Consider the following 20,728-nt stretch of genomic DNA (forward strand, 5'->3'; position numbering starts at 1 on the left):
TTCCCCAGATATTCAAGAGGGCAGAGAATTTCAGAAAAGAGGAGCACCATGTTCAGGGAATGTTATTGTCAGATCATCAGCTCTGGGGATTGCCATCACCCCATGCTGCAAGCTGGAGAGGGACAGAGCAGGAAGGAGCCAGATGAAGAGGATAAGAGGGAGAAAGAATCTCCTTCCCAAGGGTCTTTCTGGTTTATTTTATCTGAGAGTCCATGATGAGGCTGAGGGGAGGGTAATAGGGGTTTAAGTGATGATGACATATCATATCCCTCCAGCAGATCAAGTCTCCCTTGTGGAGGATGGGTTAGAAGGGGGAACTACACATATTCATTCATGATTCAATGAAACAGTGAATGTGAGCAAACATTGCCAGAATCTTTGCTTGGGACATGAATTCAGAGAAAACAAGACATAACATCTGCCCTCAAGGTGTTCTAAGTTACACAGGAGACAAGTCCATAAACAGCATTGTTAACTAAGTGTGGGGTGGCCTGGACCACTCCTTAAAAAAGATAATGTCTGTGCTGAAAGGTTACAGCACCTGCAAGGCCCTGTACCAAATGAGATGGAGGTTCCTTTTCTTCAAACTTTATTAACAGCAGAACCATAACCAAGCACAGGACCCTGTGTAACCATATTGATCACTCTCCCATGAAGCTGGCCTTAACTGAGAGACACTTTTCAACAGGAGTAAATAAGAAAGTGAAGGCTCTTGACTTTGGAGGACTGATGGTAGAGGAAACAGCATTTCCAGAGGGTCAGAAGCTTGTAATAAATAGCAAGACTCATTCAGAGTCCCTAGTTAAACAATCCAGTGTGAAATACGTGAGGACAGAGACATGAGCAAAGAAACATTTGAGCCCCGAATCGTACAGGGAAACACTGGAGGTGAAATCCCTCAGATGACACAGTTGACACAATCCAATTCACTTTTTCTAAAGACCACATTAAACACACAATGAATGATGAATGAGTGTGGGGAGAGTTACTGAAAGGCTACTGTCTGGACCAACAATGGCAAGAAATGGAGAGGAGAGCATGGATGTGAGAGAAATTTAAAAGCAGAAGCAAATTGGTTGTGCTTCCCAGGCTCCTGTATCGGGTGACCCCGGTGGAAGGTGGTGCTAATAATAGAGTGGGGAGAAAAGCCCATAGCTCTCACCCCAGAACACTTGAATTCCAGGGGTGTCCCTCCCCTCTGGCAGGTTGCACTCACCATGGGAACAGACTTGTGCAAATTCTACAGAGACAGTTTTCTTGTCCACATGGTTCCTGACCACACAGGTGAGGCTGGCATTGGGCTGACTCTGGGACAAGTTCATCGTCAGTTTCCAGATGTTAGGGGCTAGTTTCGGTGTCCCACTCCACTCCAGCTCCCCGGGAAGGCCCTTGCTTTCCCAGGTCACCTTCACATCCTCTCTGTTTTCTGGGGCCTTGCACTCCAGGGTGACATTGCACCAGCCTGGTGTGATGGATGATGATTTGACCAGGATCTCAGGAAGGATCACGGACTCTGGGGCAGGTAAGACAAAAGAACGGAGCATCACATGAGTGGAGAACATGGCAGTTCACATTTGCTCATCCATTGTCTCACTGAAGCTCTGGCAACCTCCCTCTCAGGATGGTGAATGCATTTTCCAGAAGAAACACTGTTTTCCCAAAACCCAAATATACAGCAATGACAATAAGAAAGGAAACAATTGAAGTAAGCCCTATGTGATCTAACTAGATTACCAAGCCTTAAAATTCTTCTATTAAAAAAAAACAAAAACAAAACTATATGCTGGACCTAACCTTCCAGGACTCATTATATATAAGAAATTGGGATGTTTCCTTCTTTCCAGGGGAAGAAGTCGGAGGAGGAAGGACTTGACCTGGTCCAGGACCATTGCCCTGTTTCTCCTGTTCAGATGATGCCTGGGACTGCACAGCCCTTATGGAGCATTGACATATGGCCTGTGCTGGGATGCCAAAAGTAAAGACATTTCTGAGAGATGCAGTGGTAGTGACCAGGAACTACAAACCAAGTGTGGCTAGAACTTGCCACTAAACTTGAGGTCCACACAGGCAGAGAAGTCACTGACAATTTGTCATAGATATCACATGGGAAACAAAAGCTGTCAAAGTCACTCTCATAGCAGATATTTCCCTATGCAACAGAAACTTTAGGGAAAAAAAGAGTTGACTAAATATGGCTCTTAAGATGTATCGCTGTGTAAATTTTCTCCTATATCTATTGAAGATTTGAGAGCTAGATTTGAGGGGTCTTTGTGAGCAATTATATCTCTGGCCTTTTCATACCGGAGTTTGAGCAAGCTCCGGGAGTTGGTGATGGACAGGGAAGCCTGGCATGCTGCAGTCCAGGGAGTGGGAAAGAGTCAGACACGACTGAGTGACTGAACTGAATTGATATCGCTGGCTGGTAAGAAGAGAGAGGACAGGGAGGACTACCTACATATGGATTTCCAAATTGTGGTAGATGAATAGTGCCCCAATCTCCAGAACCTCTGCATGTGTTAGGACATTTGGCAAAGGGAAATGAAAGTAACAGATGAATTAAGGATATTTATTAGCTGACCTTCAAATAGGGAGATTATTTCAGAATATCTGGTTGGAACCAAGGTAGTTACAAGGGTTCTTACAAGAAGATGAAGGAAGAAGAGGAGGAGGTCAGAGAGATCAATGTGAGAAGGAATTGTCTCTCCATTGCTGGCTCTGAAAATGGACAAGTGTGACCATGAGCCAAAGAATGCAGGCAGCCACTAAAAGGTACAAGATGAAAGAAAATGTTTGTTCCTCTGGAACCTCCAGGAAGGCACACAGACCTGACAGCACTGAGCAATGGAGCATTTCCTGCCGTATCAATAAACAAGGATGTCAGAGCCATCAGTGATTCCAGCACGCCAAATATGAATATCTGAGCTCAGAAGGGGCCCAGGAAGAACAATGCCTGTTATCTTGCAGCAGTCGGTCACTTTCCACGGTGATCTCTGAGGAGTTGGGGTGGTGGAGGCAGGTGGGGTGGGTGTGTGAAAAAGCCCCAGAGAGCTGAGATGAATATGAAAGGAGTGATTTCAGTAAGTCCAGACTTTTGCACCTTCCCACACATAGAAAATTGCTAAATTCCTTGATATATCTGTTTTTCTTTAATGAACAATTATCTTTTGATGTTCAGACTACCTGCCCCTTGTTGCAAACTTCTATATGACCTGACTCCTCCCTCTGTCTCCTCAGAGCAGTTCTCTCAGGGTTACTTGAGATGCTGTCTCTCAGGCTTGAAGTCCTGAAAATGTTCACTGAATAAAACATAATTCTCAATTTCTAGGTTGCAACTATTTTTTTTAAATGGACTTGATTTAGCCCAGTGAGACCCCATCTGACTTCTGATCTCCAGAAAGATTAAATAATACTTTTGTGTTTTAAACCACTAACGTTATACTAATTTGTGACAGAAACAATAGAAAATTAATATGCAAATCAAATAAACGGAGTCCTACAAAGAATAATAATTATTATGACAAATACTAATGAAGAACTATGGATGGAGGTTCATAACATTGTACAGGAGGTGGTGCTCAAAATCATCCCCAAGAAGAAATGCAAAAAGGCAAAGTGGTTATCTGAGGAGGCCTTACAAATAGCTGAGAAAAGAAGAGAAGTGAAAGGCAAAGGAGAAAAGGAAAGATATATCCATCTGAATGAAGAGTTCCAAAGAATAGCAAGGAGAGATAAGAAAGCGTTCCTCAGTGATCAATGCAAAGAAATAGAGGGAAACAACAGAATGGGGAAGACTAGAGATGACTTCAAGAAAATTAGAGATACAAAGGGAACTTATCATGTAAAGATGGGCACAATAAAGGAAAGAAACTGTATGGACCTAACAGAAGGAGAAGATATTAAGTGAGGTGGGAAGAATACACAGAAGAATTATACAAAAAAGATCTTAATGACCCAGATAACCATGATGGTGTGATCACTCACCTAGAGCCAGACATCCTGGAGTTTGAAGTCAAGTGGGACTTAGGAAGCATCACTACAAACAAAGCTAGTGGAGGTGATGGAATTCCAGCTGAGCTATTTCAAATCCTAAAAGATGATACTGTTAAAGTGCTTCACTCAATATGCCAGCAAATTTGGAAAACTCAGCAGTGGCCATGTTGCAGGAATCCGACTGTTGAGAAACCAAGCACCACACTTGGAAGGTTGGAAAACTAAGGTTTATTAAGCCAGTGGTCCCAGATGAGCCAACACTCTGAAGTTCTGGGAGCCCAAACTCAGGGTGAGTTTTACTCTTATAGGTTCAGTACACACAATTACACTTGGCACTGGTTGATTGGCTACCTGGTTGCTATGGGATATGGGCAGTTACAGAGCATGGGAGTTGCTATGGGTTATGTGCAGGGAATTGCCAAACAGAAACTCATAGAAGCAGGAATAGAACATTTCATACTTATCAGAACATCTTATGTTAATAGTTGATTTCTAGGTCATCTTGTTCCTATCTCAGCACAGCAAGCATATTTTACAGAAGCAGAATGAGCATGAAGTTATTTCTAACTGAGTGTAAGTTTTAAATTTTCCTCTTCAGTCTCCCCTCTTGAATCCCCTTAAATCTTATAAGGCATCAACTTCTTGATCTTCTTGGCCCAGGGACTGATAACCTCTCAGGGCTAGGAGGTGTGTGGTGCCCTCCGTCTGTGGCAGCTTCTGCTAGGCTGGAAACTGTCCTCATGATGAATGGCAAAAGGCATGATAAGAGGAGGCAGGTCCCAAGGAAGAGTAGGACTATTCACATTGAATCCTCCTTTATAAGAAAACCATCCTTCAAGTAGCTCTCCAGGGTTCCATCCCTTCCAAGTCTGGACTGGGACATGAGCTATTTTAGTCATTTTCCTGGTTATTCCTTCTATGACCTTGCCTTTATCATCTATCTGTAGACAACAGTTGCTAACATTGAACTTTCCACAGATGCCCCACCTTTGTAGCCAGTAAGTAATCTAGAGCCAGGTGATTCTGATAGATAACATTATACATCTTGGTTTGTTGTTCTTCAAATAAGTTAAGAAACTTGACCATTTCATTAGTAAAGATCTCAACCATTGCCTGGAGCCAGATAATTCTGTTAAGCATGTAAATTGGGGTTTGGTAGCCCCAGGACCCATCTTCTGCCCAATTGGCTGGCCCATAGTATTGGGTTATGCGTTCAGGAGGCCATTCATCATCTTTCCAATTTCCAATCTGTAGAGATCTGTGCTTTTTGATGAGGCCTCTGTCTTTATAAACTGGGACTCCCAATGATTCACCTTGGGCTAGGGGAAGTAGGATAAAGGAGAGATGGATAGTCCCTAATAAGCATGCCCCCTGACCAGTTGGCTGGCAAAATTTAATATGCATTAGCCCCACAAATTCAATATAATAATCCTTCTGAAGCACGCCAATGGCCTTCAGCGGACAAGTCATCCCATCTGGCCTTTGAATTGGGGAAGCTTGCTAGAGGATGAGGATTAGGCTCTGTATAGTCTGTGTTTCCCAACCAATCAGAGGTGTGAGTAGTTGCATTATAACATCTTTGCCCAAGACAAGTGAGGCTTCCTACCAGAACATTGAATATTGGGCCCCACAGCACCAGATAGTTCTTGCCAATTATGGAATTCTTTAAATGCCAAATTCTGACCCTGGTTTTCTTGAATTCCCCTGAGTTGTTGAAGGGTCTCTGAGGATCTGATTCTTTAGCTTCCCAGGGCCATTGTTCTCCCATCTTAGTTACCACACACACATAGCAAGAAATAACCATTAATGTCTGGGCTATGGTCTCTGCTAGAGCTAAGAACAGGTCTTTAGTTTTGACTGAAATAGGAGGGAGGCCACTTTCTATCTCTCCATAAAAAGAATGGAAGAGCTTGTGTGTAGATGCCAGGAATGGAACAGAAATACTCTGGAAATCCAACACAGCTCCTGGGTCAGCACCACTCCCATTGATATAAAAACCATTTTTTTCATTTTGAGTCCCCAGGGTTGAAGATAGTGAAACTGACAGGATTATACATCCCAAGTTCACATTTGGGGCCAACAGTTCCCTTTTGAAGGAGAGTTATCTTCTTCAGTATTCTTGCCTCGAGAACCCCATAAACAGAATGAAAAGGCAAAAAGATAGGACATTGAAAGGTGAACTTCCCAGGTTAGTATGTGTCCAATATGCTACTGAAGATCAATAGAGAAATAACTCCAGAAAGAATGAAGGGATGGTCCAAAGCAAAAACAACACCCAGTTGTGGATGGGACTGGTGATAGAAGCGAGATTCGATGCTGTAAGGAGCAATATTGCATAGGAACCTGGAATGTTAGGTCCATGAATCAAGGCAAATTGGAAGTGGTCAAACAGGAGATGGCAAGAGTGAACATCGACATTCTAGGAATCAGCGAACTAAGATGGACTGGAATGGGTGAATTTAACTTAGATGACCATTATATCTAATACTGTGGGCAGGAATCCCTTAGAAGATATGGAGTAGCCATCACAGTCAACAAAAGAGTCCAAAATGCAGTACTTGGATGCAATCTCAAAAACAACAGAATGATCTGTTCGTTTTCAAGGCAAACCATTCAATATCACGGTAATCCAAGTCTATGCCCCAACCAGTAATGCTGAAGAAGCTGAAGTTGAACGGTTCTATGAAGACCTACAAGATCTTCTAGAACTAACACCCAAAAAAGATGTCCTTTTCATTACAGGGGAATGGAATGCAAAAGGAGGAAATAAAGAAACACCTGAAGTAACAGGCAAATTTGGCATTGGAGTACAGAATGAAGCAGGGCAAAGGCTAACAGAGTTCTGCCAACAGAACGCACTGGTCATAGCAAACACCCTCTTCCAACAACACAAGAGAAGACTCTACACATGGACATTATCAGATGGTCAACACCGAAATCAGATTGATTATATCCTTTGGAGCCAAAGATGGAGAAGCTCTATACAGTCAGCAAACACAAGACTGGGAGCAAACTGTGGCTCGGATCATGAACTCCTTATTGGCAAATTCAGACTTAAATTGAAGAAAGTGGGGAAAACCACTAGACCATTTAGGTATGACCTAAATCAAATCCTTAATGACTATACAGTGGAAGTGAGAAATAGATTTAAGGGACTAGATCTGATAGACAGAGTGCCTGATGAACTATGGACAGAGGTTCATGACATTGTACAGGAGACAGGGAGCAAGACCATCCCCAAGAAAAAGAAATGCAAAAAAAGCAAAATGGCTGTCTGAGGAGGCCTTACAAATAGCTGTGAAAAGAAGAGAAGTGAAAAGCAAAGGAGAAAAGGAAAGATATACCCATTTGAATGTAGAGTTCCAAGGAATAGCAAGGAGAGATAAGAAAGCCTTCTTCAGTGATCAATGCAAAGAAATAGAGGAAAACAATAGAATGGGAAAGACTAGAGATCTCTTCAAGAAAATTAGCGATACCAAGGGAACATTTCATGAAAAGATGGGGTCAATAAAGGACAGAAATTGTATGGACCTAACAGAAGCAGAAGATATTAAGAAGAGGTGGCAAGAAAACACAGAAGAACTGCACAGAAAAGATCTTCATGACCCAGATTATCACGATCGTGTGATCACTCACACTCACCTAGAGCCGAACATCCAGGAATGTGAAGTCAGGTGGGCCTTAGGAAGCATCTCTACGAACAAAGCTAGTGGAGGTGATGGAATTCCAGTTGAGCTATTTCAAATCCTGAAAGATGATGCTGTGTAAGTGCTGCACTCAATATGTCAGCAAATTTGGAAAACTCAGCAGTGGCCACAGGACTGGAAAAGGTCAGTTTTCATTCCAATCCCAAAGAAAGGTAATGCCAAAGAATGCTCAAACTACTGCACAACTGCACTCATCTCACACGCTAGTAAAGTAATGCTCAAAACTCTCCAAGCCAGGCTTCAGCAATACGTGAACCATGAACTTCCAAATGTTCCAGCTGGTTTTAGAAAAGGCAGAGGAACCAGAGATCAAACTGCCAACATCCGATGGATCAACGAAAAAGCAAGAGAGTTCCAGAAAAACATCTATTTCTGCTTTATTGACTATGCCAAAGCCTTTGACTGTGTGGATCACAATTGTGGAAAATTCTGAAAGAGCTGGGAATACCAGATCACCTGACCTGCCTCTTGAGAAACCTGTATACAGGCCAGGAAGAAGCAGTTAGAATTGGACATGGAACAACAGACTGGTTCCAAATAGGAAAAGGAGTACATCAAGGCTGTATATTGTCACCCTGCTTATTTAACTTATATGCAGAGTACATCATGAGAAACACTGGGCTGGATGAAGCACAAGCTGGAATCAAGATTGCCGAGAGAAATATCAATAACCTCAGATATGCAGCCACTCCAGTACTCTTGCCTGGAAAATCCCATGGAGGGAGGAGCCTGGTAGGCTGCAGTCCATGGGGTCGCTAGGAGTTGGACACGACTGAGCGACTTCACTTTCACTTTTCCCTTTCATGCACTGGAGAAGGCAATGGCAACCCACTCCAGTATTCTTGCCTGGAGAATCCCAGGGATGGCGGAGCCTGGTGGGCTGCCATCTATGGGGTCGCACAGAGTCGGACATGACTGAAGCAACTTAGCAGCAGCAGCAGCAGCAGATATGCAGATGGCACCACCCTTATGGCAGAAAGTGAAGAGGAACTAAAGAGCCTCTTGATGAAAGTGAAAAAAGAGAGTGAAAATGTTGGCTTAAAGCACAACATTCAGAGAACTAAGATCATGGCATCCAGTTCCATCACTTCATGGGAAATAGATGGGGAAACAATGGCAGCAGTGGCTGACTTTATTTTTCTGGGCTCCAAAATCACTGCTGATGGTGATTGCAGCCATGAAATTAAAAGACACTTGCTCCCTGGAAGGAAAGTTATGACCAACCTAGACAACATATTAAAAAACAGAGACTTTACTTTGCCAACAAAGGTCCATTTAGTCAAAGCTATGGTTTTTCCAGTAGTCATGTATGGATGTGAGAGTTGGACTATAAAGAAAGCTGAGTGCCAAAGAATTGATGCTTTTGAACTGTGGTGTTGGAGAAGACTCTTGAGAGCCCCTGGGACTGCAAAGAGATCCAACCAGTCCATCCTAAAGGAGATCAGTCCTGGGTGTTCATCGGAGGGACTGATGTTGAAGCTGAAATTCCAATACTTTGGCCACCTTATGTGGAGAGCTGGCACATTTGAAAAGACCCTGATGCTGGGAGGGATTGGGGGCAGGAGGAGAAGGGGACGACAGAGGATAAGGTGGCTGGATGGCATCACCGACACAATGGACATGGTTTTGGGTGGACTCCGGGAGTTGGTGATGGACAGGGAGGCCTGGCGTGCTGCAGTTCATGGGGTCGCAAAGAGTCAGACACGACTGAGTGACTGAACTGAACTGAACCATCTTCTCTTATCTTTCCAGGTTGTCCATGTGACACAGCTCCAGTGAGGGCAGTAAGCCCAGCAATCACCATAGAAGAGGAGTGGGTGGGTGCTAATTCACCATATGTTTGTCATTGAACGCGTATTCTTTTTCCCATGATAAGCCCCACATTTTATAGTATTCCAGGGGTTTCTGTTAATAGCAGCACACACATCAAAGTGTACCGACACCAGAAGTGTAATTCGTGTCTGTTTAATCAGAAGGCCTCCTTCTTGGAGCCAAACCTCTAACCAATCTTCATTAGGTGGGTATCTGGGGGTCAAAACAAATATATTGGCCTTCTTGTAAACAAATAGAATCAGTTGCTTTGTAATGAACACAGGTTTCTTGGGCCTCTCCTTGGCAGGGGAAGTGAGTATGGTGAAGCAAGGTCCAAGTGACCCCCTGACCTGATCTAGTCATGTGAATGCATGGAGTACATGTGGGGTCTGTTTTACTTTCTAATGCACTATAGCTCAGCAGGATATAAACTGCTATTATACAAAACATTTGATTCCACTTAATAATCCCACTACTTTTGGGGTAGATTGTAGCCAAAGCAACCCCTCGTGTTTGACCTACAGAAAGCATCAAGGCCAGTGGTGCAACCAGTCCCTACTTGGCAGGGTGTCATCATAACCCTGATTCTCAGATGTCCCTCATCAAATTCCTTAAGTTTCCACCATGTGTGGACTAGCCAGCCCTGGAGTGACTGAAGCAGAGTTGAAGATCTTGGGCAGGATTTGGGTGTCTATGAAGACAAAATGTGGCTGGTTCAGATGAACCTCGGCAGTCCAGTTCTCTCGCCCTTCTAGAGGTGCTGCTATCTTCACCCCAGGTATGGTGAATCCACGGAGTGACACTTGTAACTTAACAGCAGTAGGGGTCACCAGGATGACTGTTTGAGCGTCTGTCCAGACTGGCTGAAGTGGTTCCTATTTCTAATCTTTAACACATAACTCATCTCTTGGCTTATAGGAATGAACCCAATTGCCCAAAGGAACGGGAGTCCTGTCTAAGGTTTCTCGGGTGATATGGCAGAAGACTCTTAGCAAGGCCTGGAGGTGTCTGGACATCTTCAGGTTAACTAGTTGTTGGGAGTCTCCCTTGAGCTTCCCTATCACTGGGGGTGGTCTCCAGTATAAGATCTGAAAGGGAGAATAGCCTGAGGACCTCAGGGTGCACTGGGCTCAGAGCAAGGCTGGGGTAGCATGTCGACCCAAGGTAACTGGGTCTCCTGACAGAGCTTAACTAACATAGTCTTGAGGGTCTGATTCATGTGCTCAACTTTCCCTGAGCTTTGTGGCCTGTACGTGGTGTGGAGCTTCCATTTGACTCTCAGTGTCTTGGACAAATTCTGGATTATCTCAGACACAAAGGCTGGCCCATTGTCATACCCTATGGAGAGAGGTAGTCCATACCTCGGGATTATCTCTCTTAGTAGGGCCTTGGCCACTTCGCGCGCCTATTTAGCATGCCTAGGATAGGCCTCAGCACAACCTGAGTAGGTGCAGACTACCACAAGTAAATATTTATGACACTTGCAAGGTTTGACTTCAGTGAAGTTAATTTCTAAATTTTCAAAGGGCAGTGTCCCAACTGTCTGAACCCCTGGGCTGGGTCTTGGTCCTTGGCTGGCATTGTTTTGCGCACAAGTCACATACCTAGCACTGATCTGGGGACACAGGGTCGGGAGCTTAGGAACGAAATAGTAGCAGCTCAGTAAAATTTCCAGTGCACTTTTCTTCAAGTGAGTTGTCTCGTGGTGCTGTTTCACCAGCTGGGGACAAAGACCCTTTGGTCTGGAAGCCTCCACCAGCCCTCTTTTTCTTTTGTTCCTCCTTCATCTAAAGCCCATTGATCTTCTTCCTTGGTGTATCTCAGGGATGGAGGCAATTGTGGTGCCAAGAGTACCTTAGAAATTGACTCAGGGCCTACCGTGGGACTTAATTGGGTTGCTGCCTTCTTGGCTGTCTGGTCGGCCAACCGATTCCCTTTGCTAACTGGATCAGTTCCTCTTTGATGGCCTTTGCAATGGATGACTGCCACTTGGGAAGGCTTTCAAACTGCCTCTAACAGCTGAAGGATTTCTTCTTTGTTTTTGACCTCCTTTCCCCTGCTGTCAGTAGTCCCCTTTCTTTATAAATGACTCCATGAACATGTAAAGCAGCAAAGTCATACCTTGAGTCAGTGTAGATATTGACTCGCTTTCCTTCAGTGTGTCTTAGTACCTGGATAAGTGCCCACAGCTCAGCCCGTTGTGCTGCCCACCCCTGCGGCAAGGCCTCAGCCTTTACTATCTTGTCTGTTGTTACTAGATAGCCTGCCTTGTGTTGTCTGCCCTGAGGAAACTGCTTCCCTCAGTGAACAGTTCCAGTTCCGGGTTTTGGAGGGGAACATCCATCAGGTTTGGCCTGCTCAAGTAAATTTCATCTATGACCTCTTTGCAGTTATGATCAGGGGTCCCCACCTCCTTAGGTGAGAAGACAGTGGGATTCAGCATCTGCACAGTCTCGAGGTGGACCCGTAGGTTTTCACAGAATAGTCCCTGTTAGTGAGTCATCCTGGTGTTGGTGAGCCACTTGTGCCCTTGGCTGTTCATCAGCGCAGTAACAGCATGGGGAAATTTTACATTTATATTTTGTTCTAGTGCAAGCTTCTCTGACCAGGACCACAGTGGCAGCTAATGCCTGGAGACATGGAGGCCATCCCATGGTCACAAGATCCACTCTTTGGACAAGTATGCGACCAGGCACTCCAATGGCCTAACTGTGTGAGGACACCCGGGGCAGTGTGATTTTTCTATGCACGAAGAGGTTAAAGTCCCACGTCACATCTAGCAGCTTTAATGCTGAAGCGCTGGTCAAAAGTCTCTTTGTCTCCCTGAAGGCTTTTTCTTGTTTAGGCCACCACTCTAGGGGGTCCTTACCAGACCTTGCTGTGGTTTCGTACATGGTTTGGCAATTTCAGAAAAACCTAGTATCCAGATCCAGCAAAATCCAGCAGCCCCAAGGAATTCATAAACATTTCTTGGTGCTTGGCCGAGGTATTGAGCAGATGGTTTATTTCCTCTCATGCCCAAGTGCCTGGTGGCCTCTAGAAATGACAAACCCAAGGTACTGACATCCTGTCTTCAGATCAGAACCTTTTTTCATGACATCTTGTACCCTGTGGTGGAGAGTAGAGCCAGCAGGGCTTTGGTGGCTTTCCAGCAGTTCTTTCTGGTTTGACTGGCTAGCAACAGGTAATCTATGTACTGGAGTAGGGTGCAGTTCAAAATTTCCCTGGGGAAGGCAGCAAGATCCACAGCCAGAACTTCACCAAACAGGGTAGGTGAGTTCTTGAAGCCTTGCAGCAGTCGGGCCCAAGTCAACTGTGTCCGTCTCCTGGTGTGTGGGTCTTCCCACTCAAAGGCAAAGAAGACCTGGCTGGCCCATGACAGCGGAGACAGAAGAAGGTGTCCTCGAGATCGAGACAGGTGAACCAGCTTGCACAGATGGGTAAGAGGCTCAGGAGTGTGTAAGGGTTTGGGACCACTGGATGGATAGTGATCATTGTGTTGTTGATGGTATGAAGATCCTGGATATGGAGACAGTCGTTCCCTCCAGGTTTCTTAACTGGAGTGTTGAAGGGAGACTGACAATCAAAATTTTGGTGCCATGCAGGCATTGGATGTGGTCTCAAATTCCCAGGTATGCTTCCTGTGGTACTGGATATTGCCTCTGTCTGACAGGAGTGGCCCTTGGCTTCATGTCCACCATGATGGGTGTGTGGTTTTTGGCCAAACCTGGGGGCCGCTTTTCTTCCCAGACAGCAGGGAACTCTTTTAGCAGGCTGGTTGGATTGTCTGTTCTCTCTCTGAAGAATAGAGGCACACTTCATCTTCCCTGGGCACGGTCACAGCCATCATCAGAGCTGATGGGCTCCACAGGATGAGGCTCGCGTGATTCCTGGGGGCAAAAGTAATATGCACTCCAAGCTTTGTCAGTAAGTCTCTGCCCAGTAGGAGAATGGGGGCACTCCAGTAAGTACAGGAATTCATGAGTCACTAGGAGGCCTTGCTGGCATGAGCAGGCCTTGCAGGATGAGTGGGCAGTCCTGTCCCCTGTGGCCCTGATGATAGCTGCTGTTCGACCTGTGAGGGGAGTCGCAGGTGTGATTATCACAGAGTGTTCAGCTCTGGTGTCCACCATAAAAGTCATTGATTGCCCCCCTACTTTCGTTGCCACCGTAGGCTTCCAGGAGACCAGGGTCAGGGAGCCCGGTCCTTCCTAGTCTGATTCTGCTCCTGCCAGGCCGATAAGGTCTTGGACAACTGACTCAGGCTGGTACCTTCCTTCGTTGAGTTGACTGAACTTCTTTGACCATTCACACATCCTTCTGAGGTGCGAGCATTCATTCTTCCAGTGTCTGGTCTCTTTGCAATAGGTGCACTGGTTGAGATGTAGTAGTGGTCTCTTCTTGTCTTCTCCTTTCCAAGGGGAACAGTCTGTTTCACTGGATCCGGGTTCCCCAGTGCAGCAGCCAGCAGCGACACCTTCTACTTCATTTGCTTGTCAGCCATCCTTTGGGCTTCTCAGTAGTGGTTCACAAACACCTTGTTTGCAACCTCAAGCAGCTGAGTGGCATTAATTCCAGTGAAGCCCTCAAGTTTCTGGAGCTTATGACAGATGTCAGTGTAAGACTGAGCCACAAACGCCATGTTGATCATGTGTTGGTTTTCTCACGCTTCAGGGTCAAAAGAGGTATACACCCAGAATGCTTCACACAGTCTCTCATAGAACTCCATGGGTGATTCACGTAGATTCTGATGCACCTCTGCTGTCTTAGACATATTGGTTGGTTTTCTGGCTCCTACCCTCAGTCCCTGTAGCAGAGCTTGCCAGTACTTCCAGGACATTGAAGTTTTAGTTGGGCCGAATGTCCGGTGTAGCCCCCAGGGCCCAGGCTGCAGGATCTACTGTATCAGCTGGTGCCTGACCTTGGATCCATCTCCGAACCTTTGAAAGGATTCAGCAGCATTTCTCAGTGTTGAAGAGAGTCAGGAGAAGATAACGACAGTTGTCTCAGGTAGGTTGGTGGGTGTGAAAAATAGACTCAAAAAGGTCAATCATTGCCTGCAGTTTCTTTAAGATGGAGTATGGTGTTTCCAGTTGAGGAGGTTGGTAGTGGTAAAGGGTTGATAATAAAGGATTGGGCATCCTAGCTGGACAGAGTCATCCTCACTAATCTGGGGAGGGCCTCAAATCTCTCGTAAAGGCATCAGCAGGGCTGTGGGCTGTTGAGCCGGCTGGTTGTCTGAGCGAAGTTGCTGCAGTCTCAGAGGGTGCTCTGGATTTGGAGGTGATGGAGACACAGATGGTGGAGGGCTGTTTGGTAAAGGGTGAGGAGGCTAAATGAGAACTGGTGGAGCAGTTGGAATGTAGGGAAGAGGCACAGGGGACTCTTCTTCAGAGTTCCCTTGGTGGATAACCTTTTTTGGCCCTTCTTTGCCTTTTCTTGGAGCCAGCTGGTCCACAAATATCCTACACTGTCCCTGCTGGTTTGCACAGAACTGAACACAAGGAGTTAGCTGATTGGTGATTTGCAACCAGGAGTCTATGTATGGAAATTTGTCTGGGTGCCCAGAGGTCCCTGCCACTGCTCAGTATACAGCTCTAACCATAGGAAGGTCTAGAGTACCCTCTGCAGGCCAACCCACCCCGAAGGTGGGCCATTCTGACTCACACAGGTTGCAGAGCTTTCCTGAGGTCATCTTAACCCCATAGTCTCTAGAGACATTTTTCTTAAAATTTTTCATCATACAATCTAAAACAGTTGGCTCAGAGCAGCTTTCCCCACGTTGACAAATGTAATCTACCTCTCTGACCAGGAAGGAGAGGGGTACAGACAGGAAGGGCCTTGTCTTAGGGCCTTATAGCCTAGGTAGCACTGACATCACCACTTCTGGAAAGGCCAGTATTCCCACACAGCGCAATTACCGGTCTCCTTGAAGATGACCTTGATTGCTAAGTGCCTCAGGGAGACAGGACTGAAAGGAGGCAATCTCTTGTAATGGGATTCACAGAGGGATAATTTCAGCTAGGGCTCCGGAGGGGGTCTGGGGTGATTGACCCTCTCAAAGGCACTGAGCAAGTGGAGAGAGACGTATGCATACTCCTTGCCTAGGTGAAGGGCCTGAAACCCTTGGGGAATCAGGGAATCATAAGGAAAAAGTGAAAGAGGAAGGCAGCCTCGTAATGAGAATCCAAAAGTATGCGGGAGCACATCAGAGTGTGCCCCTCCACACAGGCTGGCTCAAGGGACCAAGAGAAAGGGAGGTATAGAACTGCCTGGTAAAAGAGACAAGTTTTTTGAGGAAAACTCAATTTCTCAACAAGTTGGCTCAGAGTCAGCTGATGGAAGGGGAAAATGAGCATTCAGAATTTTAAGAAAATAATTTTGGCAGAGGGTCCTAGGGCAAAAGAGCCATTTGGACATACACAACTTCTAAATCAAATCAGTAACCAGTTGTCCCCCTCCCTGTGCATCCTTCCCTGTTGGTGGCGCAAAGACAAACAAGTGTGGGTACCTCCTCCAAGAGGAGACCATTCAGGTGCCCACCTGGCCATGTCCCCATGGGGAACTTAGGTACCTCTTTGCTTTGGCAGGTCAGTAGAAGCCCCTGACCAGGATCTGACTCACAGGGAAGGACTGGGTTCCCCAGAGACAGACACTGCCCTGAGCCATATGAGGTCACCAAGGAACTGTAGGTTAGGGCCCACTCAGAATCCAAAGCTATGAGGGCCGTGTAGCCACACAATCACCCTGGAACAAGGACAAACCAGGGAGTTCATTCACACACATTCAGACCAGAGTTAGTCACAACACCTCCCTTCTCCATAGTTCCCAGATTTCCCTAACTGTTGCTCAAGGAGATGATCAATCTCCTCTTCTACCCATTGAGGTAGGAAGTGACCAGGGACTGGCCCTGAGGCCTTACCTTATTGAGAAGTCTTGCCTGGTGAGTTGGTCCATCCCTCCAATGAGTCTGGTCAAGGCTCAGCCATATGGAGAGTCAGAATGCCAGTCCAAAAGAGAACCCAGAAAACCATCAAGTGGCCGTCCTCCTCGTTTGTCTCCGAGTTCCTCCACTCTGAACTGGCCGAGCCACCGGTGCAGTGTCTCAAGGGGCCAGTGTGGTTGGAATCTCCCTGGGGCTTCCAGAAACGTTGCAGAAGTCAGACCATCGAGAAACCAAGCACCACACTTGGAGGATTGGAGAACTCAGGTTTATTAAGCCAGTGGTCCCGAACGAGCTAACCCTCTGAGGTTCGGGGGGCCCAAGCTCAGGGTGAGTTTTACTCTTATAGGGTCAGTACACATAATTATAGTTGGCACTGGTTAATTGGTTACCTGGTTGCTATGGGTTATGGGAAATTACAGAGCACAGGAGTTGCTATGGGTTACATGCAGGAAATTTCCAAACAGAAACTCATAGAACCAGGAACAGACCATTCCATACTTATCAGAATATCTTATGGTAATAGTTGATTGCTAGGTCATCGTGTACCACCTTGGCCCAGCAAGAATATCTAACAGAAGCAGAATGAACATGAAGTTATTTCTAACTGAGTGTAAGTTTTAAATTTTCCTCTTCAGCCACAGGATTAGAAAAGATCAGTTTTCATTCCAATCCCAAAGAAAGGTAATGCAAAAGAATGTTCAAACTACTGCACAATTGCACTCATCTCACACACTGGCAAAGTAATACTCAAAATTCTCCAAAATAGGCTTCAACAGTACCTGAACTGATAAATTTCAGGTGTTCAAGCTGGATTTAGAAAAGGAAAACGGACCAGAGATCAAATCACCAACATCTGTTGATTATAGAAAAAGCAAGAGAGTTCCAGAAAAAAACTACATCTGCTTCACTGGCTATGCTAAAGCCTTTGACTGTGTGAATCACAACAAACTGTGGTAAATTCTTAAAGAGATGGGAATACCAGATCACCTGACCTGCCTCCTGAGAAATGTGTATGCAGGTCAAGAAGCAACAGTTAGAACCGGACATGAAACAACAGACTGGTTCCAAATAGGAAGAGGAATATGTCAAGGCTATATGTTGTCACCCTGCTTATTTAACTTCTACACAGAGTACATCATGTGAAATGCCGGACTGGATAAAGCACAAGCTGGAAACAAGACTGCCAACAGAAATATCAATAACCTCAGATATGCAGATGACACCACACTTATGGGAGAAAAAGAAGAGGAACAAAAGAGCCTCTTGATGAAAGTGAAAGAGGAGAGTGAAAAAGCTGGCTTAAAACTTGACAACAAAAAACTAAGATCATGGCATCCAGTACCATCACTTCATGGCAAATCTATGAGGAAACAATGGAAACAGTAACAGACTTAATTTGCTAGGGCTCCAAAATCACTGCAGATGGTGATCACAGCTATGAAATTAAAAGACACTTGCTCCTTGGAAGAAAAGTTTTGACCAACCTAGACAGCATATTAAGAAGCAGAGACGTTACTTTGCAGACAAATGTCTATCTAGTCAAAGCTATGGTTTTTCCAATAGTCATGTATGGATGTGAGAGTTGGACCATAAAGAAAGCTGAGAACCAAAGAATTGATGTTTTTGAACTGTGGTGTTGAAGAAAACTCTTGAGAGTCCATTGGACTGCAAGGAGATCAAACCAGTCAATTGTAAAGGAAGTCAGTCCTGAATCTTCATTGGAAGGACTGATGCTGAAGCTGAAGCTCCAATACTCTGGCCACCTGATGCGAAGAGCTGACTCTTCCCAGCATCAAAAAGTCTCTGATGCTGGGAAAGACTGAAGGCAGACGGAGAAGGGGAAGACAGAGGATGAGATGGCTGGATGGCATCATCCACTCATTGGACATGAGTCTGAGCAAGCTCTGGGAGTTGGTGATGGACAATGAAGCCTGGCATGCTGCAGCCCATAGGGTTGCAAAGAGTCAGACACGACTGAGTGACTGAACTGTTGACAAATACACCTACCCCAAATTTTCCTTCTCCTTTTCCAAATCACTGAAGTGATTTTATCCTTGGTTTGAATCTCAGCTCTGTTCATTTGTGGTAAACCTACTTATCCTAATTCTGAATGACAAAATAGGATATGAAGACTGGTGTCTTGAAGGGATCCTGAAAAATGTGGCTTGTGTGAAACTCCTAGCACAGAAGCAGGAGGGAACCCTTAGGGTGGGGTGAGGAGAGGTGTCACTTACCATAGACAGTGAGGTGGAAAACCTGGGTAACTTCTATTCCTCCCTGGAAGCTGGCTCGAGCCCGATACTGCCCACTGTCCTCAGAGGTCAGGTTTTCAATCCTCAGGGATGTTACATTGGGCACGTGGACCCTCTGCTGGTACTTGTCCTGGAGGCTGACCCAGGTTGGACTGTCTGACCCATTATGGACTCGCAGCAGGACTCTGTAGTTTGACTGAGGACCAAAGCCCCACACGACCTCCTCTGGGTCAGCTTCTAGCTTCTTGGTCACATGAATCAACACAGACCCTCCTCGGATCCCCTGCAGGGGAACAAATCCAGAATCCTGAGCTTCAGAACCATGTAATCCAGAATTCTGGGCCACTGTTCTGCAGATGCCTAGGACATTGGAGATAGAAAATGTGAGTCGTTTTTCAGTTAAGAAAAGAGAAAGCAACAGAACTTATCTTTCCATGAAATCCAGCCAATATACTCTCCTGATTCTTGGAATGCAAGTACAATGAATTTGAAATAATTCTGGAATCTAATCCTGGTTCTGGTGGTGCCTAACCTTGAACAAGTTACTTAAACTTGCTAACCCAGATTTTCCTTGCTTGGCTTATAATGATGTGTGTGAATTATGTGATATCATGGTCTGAATCATATTTTCAGGTACATGTAAGTGTGAAATTGTAGAAGGAGCTCCCAAAGTGTCTCCCAAAGACCACCCCCCTCCTGTTCACACCCTTTTGACACCTCTTCCCCTGGAATATGGGCTGCACCTAGTGATTTGCTTCCAAGGATTAGAATATGGACACAGATGGATGTCACTCCATGATACTAGGTTACACAAGACTGTGATGTCCCTCTTCCTTATACACACACTCTCTTTCTCTCCTTCACTCTCTTTCTTTCTCACTCTGAGGAATACACCTGCCATGTTGTCAGCTGCTCTATGGAGGGGCCCACATGGCAAGGAGCTGAGGGATCCTCTGGCCAATAGCCAGGGAGGAACTGAGGCCCTCAACCCAACAGGCACAGAAACTGCCTCCCATCATCAATCACAGAAGTGAGCTTAGAAACAGATCCTTCTCATATGACCCTAGGGCTGATGCAGCCCTAGTCAAGACTTTGATTTTAGTTGAGGACACTTTGAGCAAGAGAGGACCCAGCTGAACTACCCCTAAGCCCTGACTCACAGAAACTGTGAAACCATATTGGGTGGTAGTTAAGGCACTAAGTTTTGGGGTGACAGGTTATACAGCAATAGACACCTAACCCAAATATGAAGGCTGCTCTCCTTTCTGTTCTTTATAGGTGGTGTAGTAGTCAGGACACATAGGTTGTGCTGTGTAAAAAACAGTTATAATACCTCAGGGTCTTAGAACAAAGGGTGTTTATATCACCCACCCCAGGTCCCAAAAGTGAGTGAGAGAGAAGTCCTATCACACATGGAGGAGGTGCCACCTCCTTCTAGCTGCACCCATGGAACTCACAGCATCCTCACAGGCTCCCAGTCCCACAGAAGGGAGGGGAGACAGGGGAATCACCCAAGGGTTCCCTGCTTCTGTCCAGAAATAGTGTGATTTCTGTTTTTGCTTTTTTGCCAGTATTGGTCACAAGGCTCTGGCTAACTGCCAGCGACTAGAATATGAGAGGGAGCAAGTGAGCATTTAGTGAACTCTGCTGTCCCTGCCACCAAGTCAGCACTTCCCAACGAGTCCCTGAGAGATTGCAGTGGGCCTACCTCAGACAGTTTACTGCAGAACTGTGACCAGTTGGCACATTCCCCTCAGGGCCAATTGCTCCAGAGCTTATTTTCCCCCTTGAGGCTTAAGTTCCAGGGACCTGATACCCTCTGCTCTTTAGGGGACCAGGGTAGGACAGTACAGGGCCAGGGAAAGTGCCACAGAACAACTTTATCCTGAAAAGGAAAACAATCTCTTTCTTCCAGCAGGTCAAGATTTGCCTGGATGGGGCTCTGACTGCCGGGGACACAGTCTTCCCTCCAAATCAGTACATTCTCATCTCAAACCTGCCTCCCTCCTGCTGTACTAATA

The 20,728-nt window shown here is 45.7% G+C and overlaps 1 protein-coding gene and 1 long non-coding RNA gene across 4 annotated transcripts in view; one reads left to right on the plus strand and one right to left on the minus strand.

Annotated features, from left to right (window-relative positions):
* The window catches only part of LOC145507504 (SLAM family member 9-like), a 30,717-nt gene that overhangs the window by 3,178 nt on the left and 6,811 nt on the right, over nt 1-20,728 (minus strand). For 2 of the 3 annotated variants that reach the window (XM_081494085.1, XM_081494086.1), the window contains exons 2-3: nt 18,690-19,067; nt 1,217-1,513 (exon numbers count right to left, since the gene is read on the minus strand). In XM_081494085.1, coding sequence (XP_081350211.1) covers nt 1,217-1,513; nt 18,690-19,067 — 675 coding nt within the window. The remainder of the gene's footprint in view (nt 1-1,216; nt 1,514-18,689; nt 19,068-20,728) is intronic. The other variant, XM_081494087.1, reaches the window with a different exon arrangement.
* Nucleotides 4,411-19,314, plus strand: LOC145507507 (uncharacterized). Its single transcript, XR_014054908.1, has 4 exons — nt 4,411-4,563; nt 9,450-9,514; nt 14,314-14,519; nt 17,254-19,314. It is a non-coding gene; the product is annotated as an uncharacterized LOC145507507 (long non-coding RNA).

This window comes from Giraffa tippelskirchi, chromosome 5 (genome assembly GCF_054371585.1).
Source record: "Giraffa tippelskirchi isolate mGirTip1 chromosome 5, T2T-mGirTip1v1.2.pri, whole genome shotgun sequence".
Lineage (NCBI taxonomy): Eukaryota > Metazoa > Chordata > Mammalia > Artiodactyla > Giraffidae > Giraffa > Giraffa tippelskirchi.